Raw genomic sequence first — 25,861 nt, 5'->3', positions numbered from 1 at the left:
TTAGCCTTCACTTCCTGGAACAAGACCAGACTAGGAGAAAGCCTGCTTCCTATCACCTCGGTTTTATCTTTTTGCCAGATGTTTATTAGGTTGCCTGCCTTCAGATTATAGACTGATTTGAGCCGCTTTCTGCTTCTGGCTTCTGAAGTGTTGAACATGACTTTGACTCCATTAGTTGTGAACTAATGATTACAGAAATAATACTAAATGACCCTGGGCTGACAAGTAGCGTTATCCCCATTTTTTTTTTTTTTCTGGGTTTATACTGTTGAGGTGTCCCTTTTGTTTGAAGGATCTGTAGCCTTTGCTTCTGATAAAGTACTGAGTGTGTTCTATATTTTGAGTAAGTTCTAATGTACAGATGGATTCCTTACCAGCATGAGGCACAATATGTCAACCAGTGACATTTCAGTAACAAAAACAAGATGCTGGAGCATCATTCAGTTTCTTTTCTTTCAGTTGTCAAATTGTTTTTAACAGATATACCAGTGTTAGCAGTTGGGCTGATTTGTATGAAAACATGCAATTTAAACTCTGAAACTCAGAGCGTCTGCTATGCTACGCCTCATCTTAATTTAGAGGGAATAAAATGTAGCTTTCATGTGTAGGGACTGAGCAGTGTCTTCTTTATTGATAGTTGTTACTTTTTGTGTCTGTGTTGGTCTGTGGTATCTAATTTATTTTTTTTTTTAAACTTCTTTCTGAAAACTAGGACACAAGTTGACAGATCTTGAAAGAAGACAGCTACTGGCAACAGCAGTGTCTTTGTATGTGGTTGAACAACTGAGATCACAGCGATTTCTAGGGACTCCAAGGTAAGTTCATTTCTAGGAACTCAGATATGCTGATGCATTTCATTAATGGTATCTTCTCATGCACAAGAATAACTGGTGAGAAGCTGCATGGTTTCTTAATACTGTCTGTTTTTTCTAAATTCAAATGAGCTGTGGCTACATTTCGCTATTCGCACAAGTCATACATGATTATTTTTATTCCAAGTATTAGCAAATTAATAGGCACAAAAATGTGTTACAAGCCAGTACAGTAATTAATGCACATCAGGAGTTTCATTAATGCAAAATGTTGCTGCATTAGTAACTAACCACAAATTGAGCATCACAAATTTCCCATGTGCCCATTTGAAGCAATCTAAGCACTTTGGCATAATATGAATATTCAGCTACAGAGCTTTAAAATATTGTAGCTTTTGTGAGTAATTTGCTACCTTGATGAGGAACCTTAATAGTTTAGAGTCTTAATTCTGAAAACACTTTCAGACTGTAAAGGTGGAAAGTAATTGGTGGAAGAGTCAGCACCTTGCTTCAAGTATGTTTTTTTGGGTGCTTTAGTTGCCCCACTCCCCTGTGTTTTTTTAATTGTAAACCTAGGCAGTACTTTTAAGTAGTCAGCCATTGCAGTAGCCCATGTCAAAATGCTAATCGATTTCTTTGGCGTTTTTGAACAGTATGCTTCTTTCCTCTAGGATGTCTAGCTTTTCTTGTCTTCTGGCCCATCCCTGTCAGTGCCTTGAGACCTTCTGTTAGAATTAACTGAATTTGTGAAGTGTAGTTGGTGTTAGCAATAATTGTATACAGGGAATCCTGACTTCAGCATAACTTGTCCTATGTTTTGTACTATAGTTGCATATTCGTTTGTATGTGAGGGAAGTCATAGTGCAGGGTAGACATTATTCACATTCCATGCCAGTGGTTTGACAGTGTATTCTATTACTGATTTTACAGTGGCCAGGAATAAATCATATGTGGTTTCAAGAAGTCTTTATTTTTATTTGTACCCACAAAGATAATTAGTACCATATGGTATTAAAAAAAAAAAGAAAAGAATAAGAAAGAGACACTTAGGGCAAGCCTAACAGCTTTGTAATGCATAGCATATGCAGAGCTGGGTCATTGCTTGCCTTATGCATCTATAGGGGAAAGTAAAGCACCTTTTGATTTCCTTCCACAAGGTACATCCTCCATAGTGAATGGCATAAGGAGAAGAACATACACTCAAAGGCCACTGTTACTTAAAAAAAGACGAATCAGGGAAAATGAGGAGGTACCTTGACAGTAGTTTTTACTGGCCAGCATAGGAAGTTAAGTAGTCTAGCACTGCTACAGAGAAGCAATGGATTACTTCGTACTTAGAATAAGGATAGGAATTGTTAATTTAAGCGGTGATGATGAAACTGCTGTTGCATTCCCTGCTCTGATTTGTGGTTTCGTTTTTTCCTCTTCCCTGTAAAATGCTCTAATGAGCTAAAAAGAAAATAAAGAAATCCAATTTTTGAACAGTCTTCTAATGTTTTGTTCTTTTGCAAGTACTTTTTTTAGTACTAGCTGTCTGTGTATAATAGAAAAGACATGACTATTTTAACTGAGATAACAGATATTTAAATGAAGCATAGTATTGAGCAATCAGACACAGTTATCCATCTCTTTTTGTACTGTGTTAGGGAAACAGATATGCTCCTGCTTTGAAAAAAAAGTTAGCTCATATTTGTGAGCTGTCACAAGTATTCTTCCACCATGGGCAGAGATGGCAGCAGAGTCTGGTCACATGAAAAGAACACACATCTGTAAAACTAGATTAAGGTATGATTTTTCAGGTTTTAAATGGTGAAGCTAAGAAAACTTTTCAGTACAGGGAAGATCACTTTCTCTTGCCATGATGGGGTATACTTATGAATTCTTCAGAAGTCAAACCTCAGAACTTTCTCCAAGTGGTGGCTGAGAGTGGTTCTTACTGAATGTGTCACGGTTTCAATACATATATACTGTTAGATCTACTTACTTTAATGATAGCAAAGCTGCCTGATTGAGGCCAAGCAAGGATGAGCTAATGCAAAAATGCTTACTGGTAAGTAAATTCTGGAAGAAACCAAACCTGATAATGATACCCTTTCCCCAAAATCATACAGCTTGTTCTAAGGGGAAAGGAAAGAAGCAAAGGCAGAATGAGGTTGAAGGATTGTGCAGTGTCTTGGAGAGTGTTCTCCATTCCTTAGAGCAGTTAGTGGACTCCCTCTAGAGGGGACTGAGCACTGTGGAGCACATGAACTACTTTAGTCCCATCAAGGATTCTTCACCATGTCCTTAACTTACCCAAACTGCATCTGACTTGTTTCTGAAGGTGTTCCATTTCTTGGGTATTTTTTTAATGAGCAGGTTTGTGGCCAGAGAAAAAGCACATCTTTATTCATAAGACTGCACTCTGTTCGAAAAATACTCGTAAACAAAAAGTTCAGAGTAGGAACCTGTGCTATAACAAATCAAAAAGGCCAGTTGTACTCTTGGGTACAATCTTCACTATGGCAGAATTTGGCACTCAAAGTCTTTGTGAGTTTTAAATCTGTGTTGGAGGATGTGAGGAGACTAGACAGACTGCATGCTCCGAAGTTGATCCATAACATTCTCTCATAACATAGTTTGGACAACCATTGATCATTTGAACTGTTGATCATCACCTACAGTATTTCAGCTCTCTGGCACTATTTATGTTGACAGTATTTTTTTTCATCTACACTGAAAGCAGTTGAGCGATTCTTGTGCGAAAAACTACTGAAGAATAGTATTTTGAAATCATACATTATTTCTTCTAAACTTGTCACAGCTGTCAAACAGACAGTTTTCTGCTAAACTTGAGTTATATGCTTATCTTTTAATTTGTTTTCTTTTCCCTTTTGGGAGCCATATTTATAATATGCATTCTTTTCACAACTGCAGGGGTATTTTGGATTCCCTTTTTTCTCTGTGATTTATTTAGCCCATGATCAGGATTGTTATTCTGGTCAGACAGACAAAAAATTCGTGGTTGAAAGTCTTCACAGAAGCTCCAGCTTTCACTGTCAGGGTTACCGGGACTGTAATCGGATGAAGTGCAGCTGAGCCAGATTAAGGAATCTTGTTGCAGGCTGCTCCTCCCTTACTCTCTGTCTTTTCTTTTCCTTCCCAGGTATGCAGGTGTGATTTTGTGTGTAGTTACATTCCACTCTGGTTCTGCAAAAATAACCTATGTTAGCATATAAACTATCTAATAATAGTTCACTTTGGATCATTTTGTCAAAAACAGGCTACTTCTGACAAGTGAAATTATTTTGGAGGAGCTGCAAGAGTGGGAATGCAAGGAGTAAGATGTGAACTCGTAAAAGGGATTCAGAGGTGGACATCAGCTGTGTGCCATAGGTCAAACTAGTAGCAGCCTCATGAGGGGGATTTCTCTAGATCTGCTGATATTTACTGGGGTGTGACTGGAAAATATGTGCTGACTGAATAAATCCAGCTCTAAGGTTCTTGCTGGAACATGTTCTGATGACCAGCAAGCTGTTTCCACCTTTGGCACACAACTTCCTTCAGCAAGTTTCAGCCAACCTGACCTGTGTAGTGGCAGTCTTCATTGCAGTAGGTTGTCTGGTGCTGAGGTTAATACAGGCCCAAGGCTGGTTTGCTTTTCCTATGTTTGAATAAATGGTGTTATGATTTGGGTGGAGCACCCACAGGTGAGTTTCCACTGTCTTTATTGTTATATAGTGCCCCTGGGCTCAACAACAATCTCCTAGAACTAACTTGTCAGGCTTTAGCTAGGATAGCTGTTGGAGATCCAGGCATGCTCAGAGTTACAGGAATACAGGCATTTACTTTTGAGATGCAATCAAGTATTTAGAGCATTTTCTCTGTTTTTGTTTTTTTTTTGTGTTTTTATTTTAATGTAAGTGTTTTTTATTTAACCCATTTTCTTGGGAAAAATTTGATGTGGGATGGTTTGGGTTTTTGGGATTCTTCTGGTTGCGGAGTTTTTCCAAGTATTTTTGAAAGATGATTTGCTAATGAAAGTGTTTGGTATTTTGTGAGCCACATACTAATGTGATTATTTCACTGTGATATCCAGATAATAGGAGCACATGTTTCCTACAGGAAAGAGCCATGGATGATTAATGATTGTTTCATTGTTCAGCTTTTAGTTATTTTACCTAGGACTTTTCCTACGTACTCCATAGTCCACTTTATTGTGAAACTGGTGCCACCCACAGCTGCTGAACAGATTTACAGCATCTAGTAAAACCCCAAGGTCTTCTAGACAGAATGTGATCTTGTTTCAAGTGGAAACATATTTTGGCTGAAGTGAATCCAGCTTATTTTATGTCTGTTTGATGTAGCTAGCCTTTGAGACCAGAAATGATGTTGTACAGTTGAATCTTCACATTTTGGCTTCAGACTTGTTTTCATTAGTGGGTTGGGAAGGGAATAGGAGAGTGTCTCTCCAGGTGTGGCTACATCATGCTATCTCATGGGTCTACTAATGTGATGTTTATACTTCTAAACCCAATTGCCTACAGCACTTCCTATGTGTTGCTTGTGTTGGCTGCTAAGTGTATTTTCCTAATTTTTCTATGGGTTTTACCCTTTCATCATTTATGACTTGGAAAAAAACCAGTGAGACTGCATGCCCATATTACCTGATACTACACACAAAAAGATGGTAACACATTGGAAAATGTTTTAAATTGCTAGCAAGAAAAAAAAACACTTAAGTTTTTTCTTGCTTGTGTGTTTAATATAGAAGACTGGACTGGGAGTCTTAAGAAACTGTTCTTGTGGGACCTTAGAGAAGTCAGTTGAATTTGACCTCAGTTTACAGAAAGACAAAGTGGCCTTAATACTTTACTGCACTGTTGAGGTTTTGTAAATATCTGTTTATCAACATCTATGAAGTATTTTGAGATCTGAAACTGATTATGCTTTCTAAGCATCAGATATTTTCCTAGGAAGGAAAGTGTGTAGTGAAAAGTTAACATACAAATAAGTTTTTGTCAAGTTCTGAAATAGTTGGGCTAAATTTTTGTTCTAAAATTCTGGAATCCAGGGGTCCAGTGTAGTGAACATAAAATGGCTGGTGAAGTGCAAGAACAGAAGTTAATGTATTTAGCTTTGTGTTTAATGAATTCTTCTAGGTTCCTGTCTGGGTTGATTCAGTACAGCTATATTGATGTTTGCCTTGCCAGTGCTTGATTATAGGGCAGCAAGGGAACTGCTCAGAGAGCAGTAGAGCCCCACACCTCTCAGGCATTCTTGCTCTCACAGAGACTACACCTATTACTCTGCTGGAGTCTGGGACAAAGCCAGCTCTTTGCCAGCCTAGGGCTTCCCCATATGGAAGGATGGTCAGCTGCCCAATAGGAGAGCTTTCTGGTTCTCCTGCAGTGCTGGAGCAGCACAAAATAAGGTTATGTTACATTAATTTTAAAAAGAAGGAAGGTGATATCAAGGAAATTTACTGGAGTCATCTGAACCAGCCTCTTGGAAAGGGAAAGAGTTCTTAATTTCAGCACAGGTACTGCTGAACTATATCAATTGCATTATGTGAATTTAATTTTTATTTCGTCCCTAGAACTGCAGTATTAGCATGAACAGTTACTGCAAGTGCAGCTAAATGTGTATATTTCACTCTATCCTACAGATAGCCTCTATATAGAGATAAACTGCCTTATTTTCACTGGTATGGTTGATCAAGTCCAGCCTACTTGTGGTTTTCTTCATTCCCCCACTTTGGAATTGTGCAGTCATCCTTAGCTCATGAAAACAACACTGTCTTATCCTTACTGTTCTGGTCCCCTGCTCAACAAGTCGAGCATTCTTCCCCTGATTTACTGTTAGGCCTTTGAAAGTCTTCGGGATGTTTGTGTAATTACTGCAGCTTCACACCATTATTCACTGTGTGGTCTTTCAGACCACAGACTCACAAGGTACTAAGACCCTGTTCTTCTCTTTTTCATGTGAAATCCTTGTTATAATGTGCTTTTCTGGTTGTGGTAACTCTCTGTCTCTCTAGCTGTTATGTAATGTTGTTCTTTTGACCTCTCGTAAGTCATTACTGTTTGTTTTAACATTTTTTGTAATCTTGCTTAAAAACTACAAAACCAGATGCCCTATATAATATTCTACATGTCTTTAAAATCTGGTATTATTTACCCTTCTCGGTTGTTCAGTTGCTTTTGACAGAAAGAGGATTATATGTGTTAGAAACAAACAAGTAGCTGCAAGTATATGAAATATGCATTCTTTTGCCAGTTGGGAATTAACATCTGTGGAAAATATAAAAGTTGAAATGGGACATTAAGGTAGCATTTATGACTCTACAGAATGTATGTATGGTATTTTTTTCTTTGATTTGATTAAATTAATGCAATCAAATTGTCAACACAAGTAATAGAAGGTATTTCTATAGTTGTTTGAAAGCAGAGCCATTGTTCCATATGATTCCTAAACATCTATTCCAGGAACAGACCAGTCTGTCATGGGAAATTTTCATAGCTTTTCATCCCTGTCATTTGTAGGGAAAAATGTATTCTGGGCACTCAGGAATCCACACTTGCTCGATCTTTAGAGTTGTTAACCATTATGAAATCATTATGAAGATAATTACTTAAAGTTTGAATCTCAATGAACATCTCTTGGGAAGACCCCCACATCTTGTTGAGGTGATTGCTGGTGCGAAAGGCATTCACTAAAGTAAATGGACCTGGCTAAGTCCCTATGTTTATTTTTTATTTTCACCATGTCTTCTGGGAAAACAGCATCTGCTGTAAGAGCTTTATGGCTTCTGTAGCTACTGTTCACTTAATGCTGAAACTTGAATTTGCATAATATAGACATGTGAATGTTTTCTATTGTGCTGCCAAATTCCTGTCCCTTTTTTAGTTGTTAATCTGGCCCTTTTCTCATCTGTGCTTTGCTTATGACCTCTTCTGCAAGATCTCTCTTTACAAGACCTCTCTCTATTTAACTTATTTTGATCCCCTCTATAAGCCCAATGATTATTTCCTCTCATGCAGGTTTGCACCTCCTAAACCCATTCTTTAGTATTTGTCCATGTGTAAAATGTGTATGTGTGAAACTGTAGAACTGACAAGGTGTGGGCTAATTGCCATGCGCTCCCTGCTCATTTTACAGGTATTTTTAGGATATATTTTTGTCTCTCTGTGTGTTTTACTTGGATTTTCCAAGGGCAGAAATGAAGTTGTGTAGGATAATTTTACAGAGGGGTGGGTAACATTTTTCTTGACTTATGGGGTCTCTAAGCTCAGTAAATACATCTGTAATTGCATTCGCATGAGAAGTTTTGCTGATGTTTCTTTCCAAGGATTATTAAAGATAATCATGACCATCAGCACGTGATCTTGTAGTTCCTTGAGGCACTGGTTGTGTCCTGCTGTTTGTTTGTGTAGGGTATAGCTTATTCTGGATGCTGTTGCTGTAGAAATGTTGTCAACAAAATATACGGGAAGCAAATCTCTCATTCAATATTGTCTGCATACTTTTACATGTATGTATGTCGTTTTGTCCATTCTTTAGCATGCTTGCTTCATTCACGTTCACAGAGGCTGTAATTAAATACAAGATACTGATGGAAGGGATAGGTAATTCATTTATACCTTTGTTGTTGAGTATTACAATTTTCAACCATTTCTTTTCCCTTTGATTCAACTGCAAAAGTGGGATGGGACACAGAATGGCCTCATTATTGTAGGAGTATTTCTCTGTTCCCTGCAATGATTCCAAAAGCTCTTGCACACTTCATCAGTATTATTGTAATTCTTTGGCTGCAGGATATTTGGCAGCTGTTGCACCCCACCGGCAAATCCTATTCAGACTTCACTTCCATTCACCATTGCCATTGGAGAATTGATTTCTCTCTCCTCTGCTCTAACCTTTCCCAATTCATTTTGGATTGTTCAATGTGAAACATTTTAATTTCATATCATACAGCCATTCAGCTCAATCCTTTTTTAACCTGTCACCAGGGTAACAGCATAGCATGCTTGCTTTAGGCAATCAAGTTTTTATTTCACATGCTTAATGTTGCATTAAATGTTTGCATTTTGTTTAACCCTCTTAAATACTTTAAAATGTGGATATATTTTGCAGGGTAATGAAGTCTCTGATTTCAGTGTCAAGTCTTCGCAGAAATTGTCTTACTTAAAATAAAAAATAAGAAATCAGAATATGAATAGAGTAATGAGAAGATTATTAATAAAATCCCAAATGGCTGAATGAGACAAACATACATAGAATGGTAAAAAATATTTTTCCTCTGGTGAAACCTTCCAGAAGCTTATTATTATAATCTTTAGACCTATACTTTGGGATTATTTTTACCTGTAAGTGCTTGTATCAAATTAATGCAAATATAGGATTAACCATGCAATAACATGACTTTAAGAAGTGAAATGTCTGGCCTATACATGTCAACCTACTTCATGCTGCTTGCCAGATGTGTGTGGAACCGTAAGATGAATAACCAGTGTTTTTTTTTATACATCAAAATTTGAATTTACTGGAATGATGCAGTTGATTAAGCAAATACGGAACTGTTTTTCCTCTACATGCCTCATCATGGTGTGAAGAACAGTCTTTAACCGTTTTATTGGAAATAAGAATAATAATGAATTTGTATTATCATATATGATCACAAAAATAAAATAAAATGGATATTTTCATATCTGAAAAAACATTGATTTCTTATAATTGATGCTACAGAGCATGTCTTGGTAAAGTAATAGGACCAGTCAGGTTTGCCCTCACTTTTTTTGTTGGTATTAAAAAAATGTCTGCAAAAGATGCCCTTAAAATACCCAGTCTATAAGTGTAATTAGAGGTGTAGTGTTTTTGACTGTCACTGTCTAGTGGCTTTTTGACTGTCACCGTCTAGTCTCAATTACATAGATAAAAAAGATATGGGGAGAAGGGGTGGGAAGTATTTAATTTTAGGATAAGTAAAATATAAGAACATTGCATTTGAATAAGCCCAGACTTTCTTATTTATAATAAAATAAATCCATAATGAAAACACTGATAATACTCATGTTAACACCTCAGAATACTAACTTGACAAACCTTCCTGTTTTCAAAATAGGTCATATATATCTATTGTTGTTTTAAAAAACCAAATGCAGAATACTTGATAACTGTACTAGCCAGTGTGAGAGTTCCTTGGGAAGACAACTGCTTGCTATAGATCAGACCCATGAAGTTGACTTTGTTAGAATTTTTCTTCCAACAGCATGTAGCTAATTACAGGAGGATAGAAATGAAGTTTCTACTATTATTTTCTAAACTTTCTGTCCAGTTTTCTATTTTCCCAAGTTGTGCTATAAGCTACCAAATATTATTACCCGTCTAAAAAGGTTTGGCAGTGTTTTGTTACTGAATTTTGCCAAAAGGAGCCAAGCATATGGAAACAGTTAATTTATTGGTTCTTCTAACCTCCAGGGAACTCTTTACAGGGAGCATATTATCTTTTTATCTAACATATTTTAAATAAAAGAGCTGTTGACTTGAAATTTGATATGCCAATGTAGAAGCTAAACCTTCAGTGCTGTTATGCTCAATTCAGTCTTGTTTAAGCGCAAGACTCAAAGTGTAAACATACAAGATTGAGCTATGACTTCTTTCTTTTCAACTTTCAGAGAGGTGGGTCTTTTCTATATCTTTTTAGTGTGTGTGTGTTTAAATAAAAATACTGAAGAGACATTTTCATGAGAAAAATAAGCCCTACCTTTGTCTCAGAAGTCTTGGGAGCTCTCTTTCTTCACTTTTGTTTTAAGATATTCCTGGTATGTGCATTACCACGCAATCATGAAAGAAAGGAATATTTTTCATTTCTTTGTGTGTAAGACCGCAGGCCTGTTTGTTGGTTTGTGACAATGTAGCTTTGTATTATTCTAATGGGAGAATTATTTGAGAGGTACCATTGTTAATAGTGTTGCTATGCGCTATCTTGGAGTTGACTCTGATCCCTGATATTTGGACAACTCAAAATCAGTCATCTACTACCTGCATTAGAGGTAGCCTTCTTTGTTCCACCTTAAGTACTGTATATTTTTGGTTTTGTAACCAGGAAGTATTGTGAATCTTAAAGGGAAAGCTACATGGATATGTCATCATATTTTCAATGGGACACTTGGAATAGATGATGCCTTAAGTAAAAAATACTTAATATCGATTTTGGTTGTTTCTTCTTAAGTATTCAAAGACCTGGATATTTTTTTCCTGGATCTGTGTTGAGACTGCTCAGATGACTTTGTCTTTTATGATTATGGATGATTCTTTAATATCTTTCTCAGACCATTCTTTAGTAGTTTACTTTTCTGTGTAATTAGATGTGGTGCTTGGAGTTTGTTTTGGCTGTGGCTTCCCTTTAACATATATCTTCAAAGCCTGTAGTGTGAGAAAGACTGGGCAGGAAAGAACAGCACAGGACCTTGTTCTTTTGAAAGCAGGGATGTTTACCCATGCACTTAGAAAGGAGATGACAGGTCTTTATCCTGTCTTTCTGTGGTGCTTAGTAAAATTAGTCTTTCTGCAGTTAGTAGTGAAACGATACAAATAAATTATTTGCATATTAATTCCAGTTTTTGAGAAAGTGCTTCTAAAAAATATGGGTTCATAGGCTTTAAGCTGTGTGTTCTCACGTGTTTCTGAACCTCCACTCTATGGCATGGTGGTGGCAGAGATGGTGACATATCTTGGTGACACAGTAGTGATTTTTTTCTAGGCCCTGCTGCCCAGTTTTTTAAAAGACACTGAAATTTAAAGCAGGTCCTCATATGGCTCCATGTAGCTGTTAATGTCCTTAGACAACTTTACCCTGTTTGTTTCCTTGAACTAGTGACAGCACTTTCCTTTAAATTCTTTGTTGCCCACCCTGCTCCCTCCCCTGCAGCAGAGCCTTTATTCTTGTTACTTGTATATTCAAATCACAATTATTTTAAGATGCTTACTAATATTAAGTCAAACTTATTCCTCTATTCACTGTGGGGTTTTTTTTCTATTCTTTGATCTCAGACATTGCATGTCTGCCTCTACTGCAGGCTGCCTTTTCCCAAGTCTTAACACTTGTATTTAAGTGAACCTTTGAGTAAATAGTCTGCAACTCTTTTTCAGTCATTTCCAAATTCTGCTGGTCTGACAGCCATTTAAGTTTCTGTTTCCTTATGCTGGGTGGTGTAGCACATTTCCACAGCCCAATTCTCTTCAGCTTCTTTTAGCTTTCTCATTCACGTGTGTCTTCCCAGAAGCAAGGGGTAGTGAGAGCTGATATCATTTTGCTGTTTCACAGTTTAAAAGAAGTTGGATTGCAATGAAAAATTGTTGTGTTCAAGGCCTGTAAAGGGTGGAGTGTAAATCTTTAAAGATAGGACTTGTGTGAATTAACCCCAGTCATCAGCTATGAAGAAAATTACCTCTACCCTAGCCAAAATCAGAACACAAGGCTAGTTTGTCTCACCTAGGAAGGTCCAGAGGGGCTGCAGTAATTTTCATTTTAGAAAAATTACGTTGTATATATACAAAGAAACTTTGAGCTGAGGAGAACATGGATGTTGTGTATGGATTCACTAAGCAGGTGAGTGCACAGGAATGATTGGGGCTGAAGGCAAAGTTGTGAGAACCAGTTCTGAACATCTTTAGGTATCCTCTTTCTGCTGCCATACACTACGGCTGAAAGTGTATTTCAGAAATACTTGGATCTTCGTCATGTTTGTGCAACAGTTTTACTTCATATTTTAGTATTTCTGTTCAAAATGAGTCTGGTTTTTTGAGTCAGAAAAATCTTAATGTTCTTTCTAGCATCCTTTTGATCACATGTGATTTGTTCATGGTTATTTATAGAATAGAAACATTCACAGAAAAACATACGTGTATTGGGTTAATGAGAGAGGAACAGTATCATCTGAGTGTAATTATTTGTTAAATAATAATAGGATGTGTAAAAGGTAAGGTTTAAAGAAAAATGTTTTTTCCGTAGCATTTTAAAATGTACTTATATAATACATTTTAATATATTATTTATATTTTTTATATTTAGGACATATACTCTTTGCCTTGTGAATTACTGAACTGCATTGATTAGTGTTAATTGTCTGGGCAAAAAGAAAAGGAAGGAGACAAAACTTACAGTTAAGTACATTGTAGAAGTGTAACTATCTTCTTATACTCTTCTTAGACCTTACTTAACTTTCTACTGTTTATTACTGAATATTGGACTAGATGGATATTTAGGCCAGTCAGTACAGCCATTTTTATGTCCCCATCCTGTATTGATTGTGATTATGCTAAAATAACCATCATCCATAAGATTCATCCCACCTACACAGCCTGGCTTCTCTAATTCTGACCTTAGTCAGCAGAAAGTGTAGTGGGAAAAAGTTTTTGTATTAGTACTGAGAATGAGGCTGTTACAAATCTTTTGTCCTTCACGTTCAACCCTAATTTAATATTTCTCAAATTCCTTCATTCAGATGTGGTGTTTATAACTTTAGCAAAGTTGGAAGTGTATGCACATTTTTTTTTCTTGTTGTCTTTCTTCTCTTTACTTGTGAGACCTTAAAATGAACAGTGGCAGATGTGTTATTAAAAGGATGAAAATACATTGAGGGCAACAGATATTTATCATATTTTCAATATGTATCACTCTTAAATTATTAGATGCCTGTGTTTCTGTGGCCCAGAGTTGTAGTGCCTAAGTAATGTAAAAAACAAAGGTAAGCATTACCTAAAGGTAGTTGAGCCAGTTTCATGTGTAACTCATTGTGAGAGGTACCTTTCTCTTTCCATTAGTTGTTAGGAAGGGAAAGGATGGTTGATATTAGGTGGTGAAAGTTCAGTGGTGTGAGTGCTGGGTGCAAGCTGAAAGTGTAGGGCATGATGTATGGAAGGTAATGAGAGTCACTGAGCTCTGCTATGTGCTGTAATTGCCTAGACAGGACGTAAGAGTGCTTGTTGGAGATACACGTTTTATGTTATCTAATATAATTTTTAATGAACTTTTGGGGGTTTTCTCATCTGCTATGTTTTTTTCTCTTTAAGACAACAGAATTAGTAGCATTAATCTGTTTCATAGGAATTTAGTGCAGAAGAAACAAAGAACAAAGCTTTAGAATCTGTGAAATATGCCACATTTCTTACACATAGCGGGGAGGAAGTAGCTGTCACATTGCCTGTTGGAAACTGGCTTGAGTACTTCTAGCCAAATGCTGTAATCACATTTACCTGTGGTTTGGTAGATACATTGTTGGGACCGGTATTGTCACCCAGCACTAGTTCTTGTGCATGTAATTGGAAAAGCCAGGCACTGACTTTTCAAAGGAAAGCAGGATTCCAAGTGAATCATGGCTCTTGGCCAGCTTCTCTTACACTATGGCATGTAGGATGGCTAGCAAGGAAAAGCTGGTCATCCTTCTGCAGGACTGTGGGCTATCCTGAGTGTGTATTCTATGTATTGCCTGAATTAAGTCTCCTTTAGAGGAGAAAGCACAGCAGAAAAATGTGATCAATACAGCTCTATTTCAGAACTGATTTCATTGCCATGGGATCATTGGATGGACTTCTGGTTCTGCTGAAACAAGTTGGTGGGAGGTGATAAGCTCTTGGTGATGGCTGAGCTCTTAAAATACTCTGGTCCTCTACTGAAATCTGGTGCAAGCATTGTGTTTTCCAAGATGCACAAAAAAATGAGTGTAATTCCATTTTAAACAATGACCTTTGGGATGTTGCATATGTGACAGGCTTTAGAGAGACGAGGTCAAATCATGAGTCCTAGAAAGTATGGCAGAAATTCCATATTTCTGGCAATACGATCTGGTTAGTTCCAAGGGGACTGACAGATCAAAAGGGTGAAAGACCTAAATGAAACTGTAAACCACAGGAAAGACAGCATTCAGTACACAGCTCTTAACAAAAACTCTAAAAGGTTTTTGGAGGTGGTGTTCTCTAAAAAGGTGTTTTCAGTTTGGCCTAAGACAGGTTGGGGGTTTTATTTTGGTTAGCTAGTATAATTTAAATTTTTTCCTTAGTTTGCACACTGTGTTCCTTGTGGGCCTTAAAGAAGGCTAGTGTTCTTGCTCTCTGTGCTGTTGCCAGATTTCCTCAGAGATGGCTTTATTCTAAAGTCTTTCCTTTTCCCTTGACTGTAGTAGTTGTCTCTTACTCCTGATAGTGTGCCTCCTTTAGTAAATTCAGCAGGTACTGTAAAGTTTCACTGTATTGGGTCTTAAAAACTTTGTTCTCTAAGGAAACACTGTATTTCAGTTCGTTATTAGTGCCTGTGGGTCAGATCTGTGTCTCTGAAAAGGGATAGGTTAAAGTGGTTTTTTTTGATTAAGTTTGTAGATTAGTGATAGTTAAAGGAACGGCAATCTGTTCAAGAAGATATTATCTAACAAGATAGAGGCAGCCCAGGCTATGATTTTTTCGAAATGGAATTTTAAATTTTGATTCTAAAATACAGATTTTCTCCTCCAAAATGGCAGAAGAATTTTTCAAATATGCTGCACTTTACAGTACTTTCTTTGCTTTTAGCTGGCAGGAGCTGTTAGGTATTAAATGCTTCTTAACATAACTTTTAATGGGGCAACTAAGTAAGAGGGGTTGAGCTTGAATTTAAATGTCAGAGTTTTTCTATTATTCTTTTTTTTCCCTGAATATCTAGACTAAATACCAAATTTAGGATTTTGAGGGAATGGGATTGCAGAAATTGTCATTAAGGTCAAAATCTCTTCATCTGAATAAAGGATTCTTCAAGAATTAATCTAGCTGCCATTAGAAAGTGTACCAGGACAAGTGTACCATCTTGTTTGTGATGAGCTCATACTCTGTGTATTTGACTTTTGATTAGATTTAGTCCAGTCCTGTGAACTGAATGTCCATTTGTGACTGGAGTGTGCTGGGTGCAGTTCTGGAACCTGGTTTCTGCCATTCTTCATCAGAAAGGGTCCTGGTTTGCACGTTCCAAGACTGTTCTGCAGTGTGACCCAGAGCAATCTTGGTGCAGATGGCTGGGATAATTTGCTTTGAGAAGTACTCCTGATCTGAGGTTCCACACTGATATTCTCACAGCCTCTGTATATTGTCCTGTTACCTCTGAGTTATCATACTCTTTTCTGTTACAAAAGGAGGTGAATAACTGAAATTCTGGCAGAAGGGATGTCAGTTTAAAGCACTGAGTGTGTTTTGATTCAGGTTTACATCTGTTAGTGGCAACTGAGCTCAAGATTAGTAGGCAGATTTCACTATTGAGATGGGTAGAGGAAACCTAGCACAAACTTTGCCTGGATGTTTCAAAAACAGAGAATATGGAAAGTAGTCTTACATGTAGAAGTAAAATCAGATTATTTCCTTATCAAACTTAGAGGTAATTTTTAATCACTTCCCCTCATTTTCATATTAGTAGGTTTAGCATTTCCTTCTGCCTGTTTTTCATGGGGACAGAAAACCTGTCCCATAGTTTTCTGAACTTAATACAAAGTGAAAAATAGCACATTATTACTGGGAACGGCCCTTCTTTGAATGGAGGTGTAGGAAGCAGAGCGCCCAACATGTAACTACATCCCAATACCATCATGTTACATGAAAGTACGTAACAACTGCTGGATGATGTTAATAGAAGAGCTTTAGTCCTCCCTATTGCATCACAGTGGTTTGTTCTGAAGCTCTTCGTGGATAAAAAGAAAGGGAGATAATTATTGTAGGACTATTCTTCAGTATCTGCACAATAAGTTTTTTTGTTTAAAGAAATAAGGGAAAAATTGTATAGGAAAAGACATTTGCTGTTTTACTTTTATGGAGTAAATTATTATTATTAGTTTTTCCAACTGTCCAAAGTTATCTCTTAATAAAAATTTAAAAAAAAAAAAAAAGCTTTGGAAAACAAAATAGTTATGAAATTAAATACTTAAATTGGAAGTGAAAGAGCCCCAACTTTTTTGCTGACAGGTTTTTAGACTTTTCCATCTATAACAGTTGCTAGCACGCACAAGTCAATATTGTTGACTGATCTGATTAAAAACACCTGCTTGCAAATGGTTCCTCTGTTGGTAAATAAAAGATGGTTAAAAAGTCAGATTAGAAACAGACTTGTAAATTATACAAAAAATAAATGTATTTTCTGTATTTGTGAACACTTGATTTGAGCATTCCTTGCTTCTTATTTCACAAATGCTTGCAATGAGACAAAGAATAACATTTCTTACCTGACATTGATGCTCTTGATGTTTGTTTTTTCCAACAGAACCCAAATACTAAAGTAGGCCCTAACATGTCATAGGAGAGGAAGTCAGTTTCAGATATGTTTTACAAGTATTTATTTGAAATTTGCAGGGTATGCTGTCGCCTGAAGGACTGGGCAGTCTGACTCTTTTCTGAAACTGAGAGATCTTGGGCTCTACTTGGCAGCTGCCAGGGTGGTTACTGTGTTTCATCCAGTTTTTATTAATGCAAAGTGCACAGAAATTTCCTGGCATTATGATCAAGTGCCAAAACTTTTTGTCCCAAAGAACGTATAGTCAGGCTGCAAACCTGAGTCTCCATTAATTCTCCAAGCCTTCATGAATCTCTCATCCTTCCTACCATGCCCAGTGCTTACCTGGGCCCTGGCTCTTTCTCTGGAGAGATGGGAGGTGGATGTGAATCCCCACAGGCTGAGGAAGATGGATAGCCTGGATCTTTGATTCAAACATGACTTTGCTATATCAAGATAGGCAATAACAGCAGTCATACTTCATTTACCCAATAGATATAAAGCTGAAAGAGCCATGAAAGATCTTTCAAGAAGCTTAGAATTCTTGTTTTGCCTGCATGTTTGGAGGATAATTTCTTGTTAAGACTGTGGAGACAGCTTTGGTAGAGGAGCCCCTAGTTCCTTGCCTCTGCCAGGCTGCTGAGGATGCTGGCTGTAAAACATTGGGGTTAGGGTGTCTCTCCTTGCAGGACCCAAGCCCTGCTTGTTTAGAGACCTCCACAGTGGAAGGAGGTAAGCCAGGGTGAGTTCAGGTTCTTTGCAAGGTTATTTCTCAGTTTAATGAAGATGAAAGGCATTGAGCCATGCTCTTAGGTCTGGGCAGCTAAATTCACCCTAGATTTATAAGAACTAGATTAACTGTTTCTTTAGCTCTTGTCTGGGTTTCACTGCTGAAGACACTGGAGGTTTTTGTTGGTCACTGGATTGCAGACTTTTATGTCAATGCAAATTGCTCTAAAAGCTTCTGTTAAAGGGAAAGGGAATATCCAGATGTATGCTGTTCTGAATCAAAGCACAGTGCACTCCACAGCATCTTTCAAAAGCACTGCTTTTTATTTCATAGTTTACCTTCCATGTAATTTCATTTTTTCCTGTGGTCACTATTCAAATAGAGTATAGGCTATAAATATGCATATTTGTTATTGATCTCAATGTGATATGTAAGAAAATGTAAAAGCTTTTTGATATAACTGTTGAGTAATTCTTCCAGCCTTTGTCTGATCAGTTGGCACACAGGCTAGTAGAGGTTATTATTTTGTATGACATATGAAGAACTATAATTTGGTCTAATGATGGTATATTTTCATATTCACAGTGAAAGGGGTGCATGTATATGTATGCACATATAAATCAGGAAGAAGGAAAACCTATTTTTATGTAAAAAGGCATATGATATGTATAGATGGACCATATGAATGATCCATATATTCATATGATCCATATATGGTCTGAATATATGTAGAAAATGTGTGTGAATAGATACAGAAAATACTTGAAATTGCTGAATAAAATATTCCCAGATTCTTAGGTCCCTTGCACGTAATTTTTAGTTCTTAAAATAATCCTGTGAAAGTGCTGCTTTTATCTTTTCTGTGTGATCATGAACTTTTATGTTGGAAAGTGTTGAAAGTACTCAGATACTAAAGCTTGGATTTGTGTTTTGTTTGGCAGTACACTTCTGTTTAGAATTCTTTTAATCTATCCATTCCCTGCTTTTATATTCATCTGATAGTTGAAGGTTCTGTGAAGGATATTTCTTAGCATATGAACTTATTAAACCAATAATGCTCAAAAGAGTGATATTTGCTTCCCTTTTTTTGTTTTTTGTTTTTTTGTTTTTCTTTTTTGGTGGTTTGTGGTTTTGTTTTTTTGTTTTCATCACAAGATAGGCTCTTGTTTCAAATTTCTATTTGCCTTTCTTGATTTTTTTTTTTTTTTACTTTATTTTTTTGGAGGGGTAGGGGGAGGGCAGGGAAAATAAGAAACAATTTATATGGTAGATCTAAAGTTTCATTAAAATTGCTTATGCCCTGTCCCAGGCATTTTAAGTGGGCCATCTGTCTAAACATCTCTGCATTTTTTTCTGATCATTTCCTCGACTTATTCATGAGCCATGGGAGGGCTCCTTTGTAGTCTCCATGTAGCTGGTTCAGTCTACCCCCACTGAATACATCTATGTGCTTGCATAACATATCTTTTCACAGTGCTGGAAATTCTCTGAACTTGGTTCAGATGAATGGCCCACTTTCTGAAGGTCTTTTTTTCTCCCTTTGCAAGATTTGTATGCAGAAACTGACCTTGGTGGCTACAGAATCCAGCACATTATTCTTGATCATTTTACAGGCCACCTGCTGTGAAAGTTATGATGAAGGATTTCTTAATGATTCTTTGACCATTAACATTGTTTTAAGTCAATATTTCACTTTTATTTAACTGCTGAATAGGTAATTGCAAAATTGAAAAACAGCTTTATGGAGTGTCATATAATGTGGTTTTCAAACGCTTGTAATCTTTCAAACGGGAGGATTTGTTATGATAGTTTGGGATTTCTCTGTTTACATAAAGTATTATGCAGCAAAAATATCAGAAGTGAAGAGGAATTTGTGTTTTCTCCCTCAGCATTAGAACACATACTTTGAATTGGAAGTAAAAAAATCTATACTCAATTTTCTGATCCTTTAGGAGCTGGTGACATCTTAACTCATTTACATCATCAGTGGTAATTGGGAGAGGGAAGTTTATTTGCTACAAACTGCAGAAAATTGTAGTTTTTATTGTGTTCCTTCTATCTGATTGGTTGGTACCAATCAAAATGGCCAGGGCAGAGTTATTACTTGATTTGCTTTTGTGAGTGTCTGTTTTCTTTCATTACTTGCTTTTTTACTAGAATAGATAATAGTTTAATTAATGTTTCACATGAGCACAGAAAGTATGTGTCGACCTAAAATTTTTAGCAGTTATCTGCTTTCCTCACTTGCTAAGAAACCAGGAGCTTTGGTTGCTGTGTTATTCTCAAGTGTCTCCCTCTCCCACATATAGCATTTGGGGGTAAAAGGGACATAATACATTCTACACAGATATCATCCATCTCTAGTTGAACAAACAGCAGTAGGGCTTGAAAATAAAAAACTAAGGAAGCAAACAGTGCTGTTTTTCTTGTTGCATTGCTTACGTGTTTTTGTAATTGGTGCTTTGAAGTAAAGCCTTTATGACTTAAAGCCAGGCCATCACTCTTCAGCTGTGTTCCTATGCTTGTGATGCTTCGCAATTTGGAGTGGAGAGATTCAGACCTGCCCTTTTTTGTGTGGAAGTTCAGAACTGCCCTTCTCCACCCATCCCATGTTGTTGTGGCTGTGGCGCTGCCTTTGCTCTCTCTGTCCCTTTGTGTGTAGTGATCTGGCAAGGATCAGCAGCGCACAATTCTCCATGCCCTGCTCCCCATCCACCTGGCACTCATCTTGTGTTTCTTCCTGCACCACTGATCTTTATACACAAATGAAGTAATTTTATTGGATGATATGTCATTTGCCAAAACTGGGAGGAAAAAAAGGTGGGCATGTTGAATCCTAGGAAAGACATACTGTATGGACTCTGAATCTAGGTTTGGAGGGGAAGTGCCTTATGTTTTCTTTGTGTCTTTTATGATGGCAAGAATTACACTATTTTTGTTTTCAGTGGGTTTTTTTTTCTTTTCTGTGAATACAGTGTGTTGGTTTTCAGCCCATTATGTAGACTTTTAAAAGTTCTACGTTTTGAGAGTAACCAGAAGTTTGGGAAGTTTTCTGTTAACTAGTGTGAAATATATTCAGAGTTCAAATGCTTTCTTTGGGAGGACTTAAAGATCTTCTTAGCTAAGGAAGAAACCTTGGCCAAGAATAAAGATAATTTCCCATGCACTGGGACTTCTCAGATACTAAAAGAAACCCCAAACACCACAAAACAGCAGAAAACCTCACCACAAATCTCCTTTCTTAGCCTGGTAGAAATTTCTGCATTTCTAAAGTGTTCATGGATGTGAACAACTTCTTTTCATATTCAGCAAACTTAGGCTTTGATCTTTACTTTTGGACTTTGTAATCCTTATTTATATGAATGTTCTCTACCCGCAAATCCTATCAAAATGGAGTCTACTACAAGATAATTTCTTTGAAAGGAATTTGGTTTAATGAAGAGGTAGGATTGTCATGAGCTAATGTAAGTATCTGTCCTAGCCAGTGTCAGATATAGATACAGAACCACATGCAATGCTGATTACCAAAGTGAAAAATGTTCCTTTGCAAATGGATCTAGAAATTCCAGGAGGGAAGTACAACTTGGTGTATACTTGGTGTTAGATGCAGCTCTGGACCTTGCCCTCCTGGCCCCTGGTGTTACAGAGAGAGGAATTATGTTTGAAACCCAGGCAAAGCAGTGATCGTAGTCATGCCTTTGGAGAGGCATGCATCCTGTTTGGAGATACACTTGACAAAGCTCAGCAAGACAGGACTGAACAAAAATAATCCCTGCTGGAGAACAAGACTGTCTTTCCTTTGATGGCCAGCAGCCAGATTCATGAGGTCACTTCCAGTCAAATGCAACGTGAAGCAGGGCTGTGCCAGCAAGGCTGTAAGGAATCTCATGACACCAGTGAAGCAAGTCTACTAAGCAGAGTTTGCAATGAAGTCCTAGTTCTAATATAAGAAATATGAAGTTGCTATAAACCACTAAATCCTGTTCGTTGTTGCAGTGGAGTGTCATGGAGAACTTAACCAGGTGCTCCCTGTATTCCTTCCTACTGGTGCTCTGATACCAGGAAGTGCAATGAAAACATCTCTCAGCTTGCTGCCTGCTACCTGTGCAGGAAATTCCTCTTCCTCTTCTTCAGGAACTCCTGTGTCTGTCACATTTCCTGTCTTCCAGTCTAAATGTTTGGTGACATACAGGAGTTCCAATAGGAGTTGCTGAGAGATGACATTGCACCCAATAAACCATAGATAATTCCTCATATTTCGACAATTGTCGCTATATTAAATGTCAAAGGTGACACTTGGCATCGTTAACACAGGAACAGGTTATTTTCAATATCTGTCTTGTGAACTTTTAGTGATAGAGGTGAGCTAAGGTGTTCAGTGAAATTTGATGTAGGCCTTACTTGGCTTGCATCCAGAAAAAACTAAGGATAAGTATGCATCTATTTGCATCTGATATATTTAGAATTTCCATTTCCCCTTTCCAGGCACATGGCAAGGCACAATTTTTGGAAGCTCCTTGCCTCATTAAGTACTTGAACTTAGGAAAGTATAAGTTTCAGGTGTATAAAAACCCAATGTTCTTAAAATAATTACTGAAATCCTTAGCAAGTCAGTGTGTTATCCTTGGCTTGGGCAGATAATTTCTCCTCCTGTGGCCACTGGAGGCCTCGCAGGTGCTGCTCCCTGTTGATTCCACAGGAAACCTGAGCACTCTCTTTGGGAAGACGTGGTTCACTGGTCACCTGAATCCTCTGGAGGATGCATGTGGCATAATGTATTTACAGGTTTCAAGACTCTGAAGGCTGCAATAAAAAGTGTAGTAAGCACTATAATGTACAATAGATTAATGTTACAGCAGAAATGATCCGTAGAGGAGACATGAAGGTGATAAAATTATTACCCTTACAGATTTCTTACAGAAAAATCTAAATGTGTAAGAGTCAGTGTGGAAGAAAAGCTATACCAAAATGTGTTTTTGTTTTAACGGAGTTTAAATCAGACCTTCCTGTCTTCCCTTTAGGCCATGTGGTGAATGCTTATGGTAATATATGGTGACCACTCATTAGAGAAGTTGTAGTATACTTTTGGACACCAGTTGTTATGGCGAAGTGGAAGAGACTTGAGAAGTTAGAATGAGGAAATTGAAAATGAATATACATTTAAATAAAATAGCTGAAAATTGCATGTTTCACTCTGAATTTTGAAGAATGGAGGCTCAGTTCTCATTCCTTTGCTGCCAGGTGTGTGCTTTTTTAAGCTGAAAAGATTCAGGTTTCCTGTATTGCTAAATGGTGCAGCCACAGAATGCTGCAGGAATCAGTACAATCCTGCATGTGGGCTGTGATGATACATCATTATTTTTTCAGTATGCTTGAAGGGCTCTGTGGATGAGATACTTAAAAATGTGTATTAGTTATAAAATTACTTGTATTACTTGTTTGGCTGGATCTTTTGTCTGTAATTGGCTTTTAATTAAGGTTTACTGAGAATGAGATTAAAGAAATAATGATTATATTTTGCCCTTGAAAAGACTGCTCCAGTTATCACTGTTGCTATTCTCTTGCCAACCCACTTTCTCATGTGCTTTTCATCCTGTTTGAGCTAATTCTGCAGCAAGTGCTGGCTGCATTCAAGGGCCTCCTATAACTTTATCAGCATACCCAGCATGTCAAGGCAAATCTAGAAAGAAAGTAAGAGTGTATTTTCTCCTTATATGCTGTTTGACAGAAAAATGTATTTAGTATATATTTTTTTCAAGTATGCTCTCCAACTGTGTCTATAGATTAATGATATTTTATATCCTTTATGACCATCCCATGAGGCAAGTGCTTCTGGTTAACTTGGGAGAGGCATGAAATCTCTGTTAAAAATTTTTCTTCTGTCTGTTTCTTTTTTAGAATTCCTATTGCTAAATCAAAGAGGAGTAGCTGGGAGCTCTCTGTGCATCTAGGAGATGGAATTTACCCAGTTGCCGTTTCAAAGGATGGCTCATCATTTTCTGTAAGTTCTGCTCATTTTCTAAGAAGTTCAGTGCATTGAGTCAATATATATATTATCAGCCTTGACACCTGCTAAAATTCTCCATCTTTTTGTTGGGTAAGGATAGATGTGTGGTTTGTCTTTAGTAGGCATCGCTGTGAATTACCAAACAAGCCTCTGACAGTTAAATAGTGTTAGTGCACTGAGATTTTTCTCAGGGCTCATGCCTGTGGAACATTTTTGTATATAACTGTTTATTACAATAGTTTCTAAATTACTCTGTTTAGGGTCTTGTTTAGAAGTAGCATCTTATACTCTATTGTAGATATATGAGAGCAGGAAAATAAATGCAGTGTTGACAAAAATTGCATTACCTGAAGCTGGTGTTTAGAAAAACAAATCAAGGATCCAAGCAGATTGAATAAGCAGTCATACTGAAATGGCATGAGAGGCAGCACTCTGTGGTAGAACTGGATGTTGTCACAGTAAAATGCCAGTGTTTCAAGAAGTGCTTACTCACTTCAGATGAATGTGTATAAACTATTGTTTTTTACAAATATTGTAAGGTAATTACTTAAGCACTTAATGTTGTCATCATGAATGGCAGAAGGACAGACCATGACAGTTAAAGAACAGTAATGCTGTGCTTGGTAATTCAGCCATTCAGCAGAATAAAGCCAAGACACAAGCTGGTTGAAGTATGAAGGAGATGAATTTATAGGGAGAACTACTTTTTATGTCTGTTATGGTGATTTGACAACCAAAATGAGATTTCAATTTTTTTAAATAGGCAGTTCTCTTGTATAGTATTTGTTGACTCTTAGGCAAAAGGTTTCAGAAGGGCCTTAATAAGGTGGATTTTCTTAGATTGGAAATGACACAGCCTACTTGCTGAATTGTTCCAGAAGCAAAGGCCAAGTCTGCATGCAGTTTTTAAAATCTAGTTTTTAAAATACTTCTAACAGGCATCTTGTGAACTTGGATACATCCCACTCAAACAACAGATCACCTCTGTCAGATTTCAGCCCAGTTTTGAGCTGGGCTGGCAGTGGCTTGTGTGACACAGATAGCCCTTCCCAGGAGCAGTTGTTGCCCTCAGCCTTTCCACCTTTTTGTTGCAGCACTGCAGCACAAGAGCTGCCTGCTGCTGTGAGGATGAGCCTGCTGGTTGCTGTGAGGGTTGCATAGGGCCTGGCTGCCGTGAGCTCCGCAATCTAATTCCCGTAGTTAGACTTCTCCAAACCAGGGGGCTGTTTAGCACAGCCAATTACACAAGCACACATCTCCATACGTGCACACATTTTTGAGAGGTTTGCTCAAATCCAAACCTGTCTCTCACTTGAAATGGAACTGCTAACAGTTGTGATGTCTTGCAATAGTATGAGAATTACAGCTAGTATAAACCAGTTTGACAAGGTATACGAAAGCCTGGGCCAGAGGGATTTGTGACATCTGCTTTTGCATTTTATTTCTACCCTAACCATGCCTGTATACTTGGGGGAGATAGAATACCTTATTTATTTTTATCTGGAAAATAGCCAGTGAAATAAGTCGCATCAGGTGGATTTCAGGAGATGTCTGTTTCACTTAAAACACATACCTATATGTATTCAAAATTGCATCTGAGGGTATATAAAAAGCAGATAACTCTTTTTTAATAGCAGGGTTGCTTAGAGTTAAACTTATTTTTATTGTTACTGGATAAATAGTAGAGGACATGTTATTCTTCATCAATAATTTTCTTTTTCCTGGTGTTCTCCTGTGATTGTGCTGCAGACAAGACTATATAGTAAGTACAGCACCACCAAAAATCTGAATTGTTATTCAAAACTTTACAGTGGAAAACCAACTGTGTTAAAACTTCAAAGAAGAGAAGTCAAGACTATCAATGAGAAATTTTGTTTCTGATCAGGAGGTACAATGTACTGTCAAGAAAATAAGGGGAAGTTTGATGCTTGCTTTATTAATTTTGCTGTCAGAAACACAAGCCTCACTTTTTGAACTTCTGCATTTACTTTTTGCTACTAAGTTGGTGTGGCACAGGCTCCTACCTTTGTGGGTTGTCCCCTCGTGGC

General features: G+C 37.4%; 1 protein-coding gene across 1 annotated transcript in view; it reads left to right on the top strand.

The window, feature by feature from the left end:
* Positions 1 to 25,861, top strand: part of PCCA (propionyl-CoA carboxylase subunit alpha) — a 274,019-nt gene that overhangs the window by 142,836 nt on the left and 105,322 nt on the right. Inside the window, exons 18-19 of the mRNA XM_015631135.3 lie at positions 713 to 815; positions 23,705 to 23,807. Coding sequence (XP_015486621.1) covers positions 713 to 815; positions 23,705 to 23,807 — 206 coding nt within the window. The remainder of the gene's footprint in view (positions 1 to 712; positions 816 to 23,704; positions 23,808 to 25,861) is intronic.

Source organism: Parus major, chromosome 1 (assembly GCF_001522545.3).
Source record: "Parus major isolate Abel chromosome 1, Parus_major1.1, whole genome shotgun sequence".
In the NCBI taxonomy this organism is placed as follows: Eukaryota; Metazoa; Chordata; class Aves; order Passeriformes; family Paridae; genus Parus; species Parus major.
This window is presented reverse-complemented; position numbering and strand designations above follow the sequence as displayed.